The following is a 6,714-nucleotide window of genomic DNA, read 5'->3' as shown; positions in this document are numbered from 1 at the left end:
CACCTTTGGCGATTTTTGAGGCAGTACCCAAGGCCTTTCACCCATACTCCCCTGATGATTGATCCCAAGAAACGCGTTGGGAGTGAGTGTTTCTGACAGACATGTGGAGTTTCATTCTGTGGCATTCCTGTGGGATCTGAAGAGCTGATTGACAGCTCCCCTAGGAGACCTAAGTACTTTGATACAGTCGCCCTGCCATCTCTTCAGGATCTGGTAAGAACGTTCCCTATAGGGGATCCAATGAGAAATACGTTTTCCCTGATCCTTATGAAGCAGTCTTGAGACACTATTGCTTGTCATTGTGGTCTCTAGTATTTGGAAACAAGAAGGTATGTGTCTCTGTTTGTTGTTCTGATCATCCCTTGGGTAATCTGTAGGAGGCTCCCTATTTCTTCTGAAGGTTGCCATCTTGGATTCCTATTACCAAGGTTGATCTGATTTGGGCTCGTCTAGATATGCCCTGATATAGCACTGGTATATACTGTGTGCTGTTTTGCTCTTACTCACTTGTGAGCTGCTGCTCATTTTTATATGTATATTTATTAAACGTTATATTTTAGGTCTTGTTTATCCTATTGTTCACTGCTCCTCTTGGATTCAGCTATTTACACTATTGCTACTGTGGATCCCCAGGGCTATTGCTATTTTTGTACTCCTTAAAATGTTAGACCACTGGTTATGAACTGGCTTTAACCACAAACTTTGCATTGTAAAAAAAGTTGCCTCCTTGGTATCAACCCCAGAGTCTGCCTGTTGAGGGGCATGGCTCTGCACCAACAAGGGGGCACGCCTGTTTATGGGGCCTGCCCTCCAACACTCGGAAGCGGGTACGCCTGTTTATGGGGCCTACCTTACACCACTCCCCTCAGGAGAGGAAGATTGGAGGAAAGGTCTGGGGAATGTGATGGCCCAGGCCTGGTCACCAAAAGGACCGGCGACCTACCTCCTGGAGGTTTTTGGGTGGGGTTCGGACATGTGGGTGGTTGGTGGTGGAATGGTACCTGGTATGTTTAAATGTAAATAATTGCCCCTGTGTGGGAAAAGTTTGTATTTACCTTTTCTCTTGTCTTTGCAGCCCGAGGATGTGCTGATGATAACTAAGGGGGAATGTGGCGCCCCTGACCTGGTCAGGCACCACAGAGTATTGCACCCATGCGGGAGCAATGCTTCCAGGTAATCTCCAAAGGCCAGGATGAGGTGCACACACAAACATATAGTGATCAGGCCTCCCACATTACCAGAGGGGACCCTTGGGTAGCCAGAAGGAGTTAACTTTCAATTCCCAGCTGGGGGTGTGTTCAGGGGCTGGTTGCTAGGAAGCAGGGCAGAGAGAGAGAGGAAGAGGAGAGTCTGGAGGAAGAAGTTGAAGTGTGAGGAAGCAGGGCAGAGGAGCTCTAGAGTGTGAGACAGGTCCTGAGGAGTGCAGTAGCTGAAAGCGGGGGAGAAAGGAGTACCGTGGGTCGGCCTGAAAACCATCCAGAGAGAGAAGGGTGGCTGAGTACGGAGATCCCGGTATCCGAGCACACAAGGGGAACTAGATCCCCAGTACAGGCAGCAGATCATCCAGAGCTGCTTAACCTACAGGTGGGGGTACTTCATGCCCTCACCACAACTACACAGCGCTTGAGCCAAGCAGCAATCTCCGGGCCCATAAGGGGACAGGGCCAGAAGCCATCCCACCAAGGCCACGCTGCCGGCAGACGAGCCAGAGAGAGGGGAGCAGGGTGGTAACAGCTTCCCTGGAGGGGTCCTACCACGCTTCAAGCAAAGGATCCTCCTAAAACAGAAAGAGTGCAAGGAAGGCGAGTGGACAGCTACCCTCAGAACGGCCTCCTGGAATTCCTGGTTCCACCTGGTTATCACAGTGTCGCCCGGGCATCTCACCGTGACCTCCAAACAGTGAGTAAACACGTTGAAAGACTTCTTGGACTGTGTTTGAGTCATTCTGCGACCTGTGGTCCCACACACATACACCGGGGCCTGGGGCTTGCCTCACTCTCAGGGGGCTAATATACTGACTGCACCCACCATCAGCCCCAGGCATCCCTTAATCTGCAGTGGCGGTCCCCGCTGACCGCAATACTGAGAGTGGCGTCACGATAATCCTAAATAGAAGATCTCCTACCCGTGACCAGACTGTTCCATCCACGTGGAGTCCCTGAAGGTACTGCACCGACACATACTAGCGGGGCTTCACACCACCAACAGGCACACACGTGCGGTTTTAAAAACCAAGCACGGACGCAATAAGAACCTAACAGGTTTTTTTGGGGAGCGACAATTAAAGACAAGTCAGACACTATCTGGACTGTTTTACACTGTGTACACCAGCCCCAGATATGATGAAGGCTGGTATACGGTCACCACTACCCTGCCTGCCTGCCTGCCTGTATACTGGTACAATAGTCCTGACAAGGACTCTATTGGTCACTAGCCTGTATTCAGACCTGGCTATACCCTGCTTGTATATAGCAACAATAGTCCTGAGAAGGACTCTGCTACTGTACTCCGACCTGGCTATACCCTGCCTGCCTGTATACAACTAGAATAGTCCTGAGAAGGACTTTTGGTCACACTGTTTGCAGCCCTGCAACTGAAAAAGCTATAAAGGGCCGCAAAGCTTTCCCTGAATCAGCGACACTCTCCCTGCACTGACAGTCTGGATAGCTGTGAGCACAGCACAGCGCGCCGGCCGATATAAAGGCTCGGTCACGCTGTGCAGGCCGGCCAATCACTGCAATTCCACAACTAACAGGGCTGTGGCATTGCAGTGGTCTGCCAGCCAATCCCTGCATGAGGGCTGGCTCTCAAAAGAGCGCCAACATGCAGAAATGAAGACCACGAGTACAGCACGAGTATCGCGAGATTACTCGGTCCCCGCCGAGCAGCCCGAGTACAGCGATACTCGTGCGAGTACCGAGTAGTGACAAGCATGCTCGCTCATCACTATTTTTTGTGCCTTTTTAAGTGATTTTAATGTGTTTGTGTCCACTTTGTTTATAATAAAGACCAATATTTGTACTTAAAGGTGTATCCCTCATTTTGCACACCACCTTGCCTTTTCTTTATGCCTTTCGTGGTGTGTTGGGGTGATCCCTTATCCTTTTATTGTTGGATTATTTAATCCTGGGAGTAGTGCCCTCTAAAATAGTTTCAGTAGGAAACAAATACCAGCAATACGTTGCAATATTACGCAGTGCAAGTTACATTAGAAAGCTTTAATATATTTTCTTTGTCTCTGTCCCTATCTAGGGGTGGCATGGGGTACCAATATTCTCATAAAATACATTTTTTTACAACATTTTTAGTTTCTTCGGTATAAGAAGTAGTTTAAAAAAAAAACCAAAAACATGTAATATATGCAAGGAAGGTATAAGTAATGTGCATCAGACTTCAGGAATCTTCTTCACTTTGCTGATACTAGAAAATCTTCAGTTTTTGTGGCATAACAGCAGAAAAAAAGCGACAAAAATGCAGAAAATACCTAATGTGTGCACATACCTTTATTTCACGTTAGAAATAATGGAAAGCAACTAGTTAAAGTGAAGCTGTCAGGTCCAATATGCACCTCAAACCACGAGCAGTTCTGGGTGTATATTGCTTATCTCTGTCTAACCGTACCTGTATACACTAGCATAAATAAACAAATCTTTAGAAAAAGTATTTCTAAAGATCATTTCTTATATGCTAATGAGCGCAGGGACTAGTCCCAAGGGTGTGAGTTCCCTTGGCTATCCAGCCCACATAGCATGTTAGCATGCCCCTGTGAGCGTACTACCGTGCTAATGAATGCGCAGGTTTGCCGCACATACCTCACTGTTCATGGCGGCCGGCAGAAGATGGATGCATACTGCGCATGCTCTGGAGTCCCCGGGACTTCTGATCATTGGCACTAAATTGTTGCCGGGTGTTAGCTTCCCAGCTTCAGTAAGGTATAGTGCACATGAAATTTCAGGGACTCCTGATCATGCGCAGTGCGCATCCATCCTCCTCCGCTAACCGCCATCAAGACTGAGGTATGTGCAGCAGCGCTGCACATTCATTAGCATGTTAGTACGCCCATCAGGGGTGTGCTAACATGCTATGTACGCCGGCTAGCGAAGGGAACTCACACCCTTGGGACTAGTCCCTGGCCTCATTAGCATATAATATACGATCTTTAGACATACTTTTTCTAAAGATCTCTTTATCTATGCTACTGTATACAGGGACAGTTAGGCAGGGGTTAGCATTATACCCCCAAACTGCTCGTGGTTCTGGGTGCATATTGCACCTGACAGGTTCCCTTTAAAAAAACATCAAATAAGAAAAATATGGATTTATTAGAAAAAAACAACTGTACATTGGTCACATTGGAGATATCATTACCTTTTAATGAAGACTAAACTTAAATAAAACAATGCATAGTGTAAAGGAAAGCAGCATATAAAATACTGGTTGTAAGTATTACAATGGACGGCATCAGTGCCACGTGTATAATAATACCCTACACAGAGCTTAATGTCTTTTCATTTATATACTTAAGTATACTTAGCACTAACGATAAGCAGCAATTTCAATAATTTGGTGATAGCTGCCTATTTTAATACAAAAGGTCACATATTTCCCAAATGCTGTCCCTTAATACTGCCAGGCCTCTTGTTCTTACAGTAGGCACACATACTGTATCACAGAGAGGTATTGCATTTTTGTGAATGTCCCGACAATAAATAACACTTAGCTCTTTTTATGTCTCTGATGAATACGCCACTGTGACGACTTTCACATTTAAGGTGCATTAAGTTAATTGTCCATGAGCTGCAGAAGAACGTTCATACTTTACGGGACGTTTTAAGCATCACATTCTGCTTGGTGAACCTTATGGCTTCTTCTTTAGATCTCTTCACAAATTCAGTCACTTTGTTGAAACCTTCAGCTAATCCCTGCCCAGTGATGGCACAACAGGGCTGGACATACCAATCCCGGTCACAGCAATACTTCTTCATGTTAAACTTTCGAGTAATTTCATCAGCATTCAGAGCCCCAGGCAGGTCTTGCTTGTTGGCCATGACCACCACTGGCACATTCTTTATCAGCTCATTTTGGAGGACTTGCTGAAACTGTTTCTTGGATTCATCCAAAGTGTGTTTGTTGGTGCTGTCCACCACGTAGACAAGTCCATCTGTGTTTTCAAAGTAGTAGCACCAGAAAGATCTCAGCTTCTCCTGTCCTCCAACATCCCATATAGTGAGCTGCAGGTGCTTCTCCGTCTGAATCATCTCCACATTAAATCCCACTGTTGGGATAGTGGAAAAGGGCTCCTTAAATTTGACTCTATACAGGACAGTAGATTTCCCTGCTGCGTCCAAGCCAAGCAACAAGATTCTGGCTTGTTTAGCCTTGGAGTGAATAGAACCTGATAAGCCCATGTCTTGTATTGAAGGAAAAGAGAAAAAAGGTGGAGAATAAGTTCAGCATGGTGAATTGTAGCACTGACAGCCTAGTACTTATAGGCTGTCTTATCAGTATGTAAAAAGGTGTATTGTTTATGAAGGTTTAATGTCCACTGCTTGTCACAAAGGTGGAACTGTTACGAGTAATAAAGCATAATCGATAAAGGAATCAAAGTTCAAAGTATGTGAGAATGCAATGATGTGTGAACATTATACTGATCAGGCACGTTTACTTTTTACAAACTAGGTGAAAATTACATTCTTCTGCCTGCCGCAACTCCTGCCAAGGGTGATCAATATATGGGGCCTACAATATATCGCAGGGGGTGACAGCCTTTTTCTCAATCTTATAAATAAAACAATACAGCAGCACTCTGTATGTAAAAGTTAGGCTGCATTACTGCTATATAGAATTTACTTATAATAAAGACAGTTAGCACACACTTTGGCCATTTTGCGAAAGCCCACCAGCCACGACAGGGCAAACTTTTCTTTGATGGTGAGCTAAATATCTTCATTTATAACTGTATTCTATATAGTGGTAATGTAGATTTCATATACTCAATGTGTGCTTACATGTTAGCATATACAGAGTGCTGCTGCATTCTTTTGTTTGTATATTATGGAGACATACCAGCTTGCACCTGTTCACATTTGCTTTATTCTGTTTGAAGGTGCTGGTCAGTTTTTTGTTCCATATCAATCTTGGACACTATACACATGACAAGTACAGAAGCACATATAGGTTCTCTGTATCCATACTATAGAGCCTTAAGCTGTCTGTGAGCTGCCATATAGTGTCTCCATACGGCACCGTATTACAGAATTATTCTGTCCTAGAAGCAGCATTTTTACAATTACATATGTGAGCATGAATTGGTTTATATAGCAAGATAAAAGGGTAATTTGTAAATATGAAAGGGTTGCACTGTGAAAAAAAATGTATCCCCTATCCACAGGATAAGCAATATATGTAAGATCGTAAGGCATTCCACACCCAGGACCCTCTCTGATCATGTGAACAAAATGTTCTCCATTATCCAAGCATGTCCAAGAAAGTTCAGACAACACAGTATTATGACTGCTTACGGGCGCTGAAGGCCATGGCTGATTTCTGTGGTATGCTTTTATACAGTGTGTCCACCCATATCCTGTCCACCGCCATTAACTTGAGAACAGCGGCAGCTATAGGCATAGAAGTGGTGTCTAGGTATAGTAAAGTAGCCATGCGCTATGCAATGAAACCACTTATAGCGCCACCTGGTGGAAAACGACAGAGTTA

At 45.0% G+C, this 6,714-nt stretch overlaps 1 protein-coding gene across 1 annotated transcript; it reads right to left on the bottom strand.

Moving 5' to 3' along the window:
* Positions 1 to 4,352: 4,352 nt before the first annotated feature.
* Positions 4,353 to 5,444, bottom strand: ARL14 (ARF like GTPase 14). The gene has a single exon (XM_075338572.1). It carries the CDS (start codon positions 5,406 to 5,408, stop codon positions 4,812 to 4,814), a length of 597 nt encoding a protein of 198 aa, XP_075194687.1. The 5' UTR covers positions 5,409 to 5,444; the 3' UTR covers positions 4,353 to 4,811.
* Between the last annotated feature and the right edge of the window lie 1,270 nt (positions 5,445 to 6,714).

The sequence above is a fragment of the Anomaloglossus baeobatrachus genome, chromosome 3, assembly GCF_048569485.1.
Source record: "Anomaloglossus baeobatrachus isolate aAnoBae1 chromosome 3, aAnoBae1.hap1, whole genome shotgun sequence".
Lineage (NCBI taxonomy): Eukaryota > Metazoa > Chordata > Amphibia > Anura > Aromobatidae > Anomaloglossus > Anomaloglossus baeobatrachus.
The sequence above is the reverse complement of the archived record's forward strand: the minus strand, read 5'-3'. Positions and strand labels throughout refer to the sequence as shown.

Excerpts from the sequence above, each read along its gene's own strand:
- ARL14 (XM_075338572.1), bottom strand. The coding sequence starts at position 5,408 with ATGGGCTTATCAGGTTCTATTCACTCCAAGGCTAAACAAGCCAGAATC.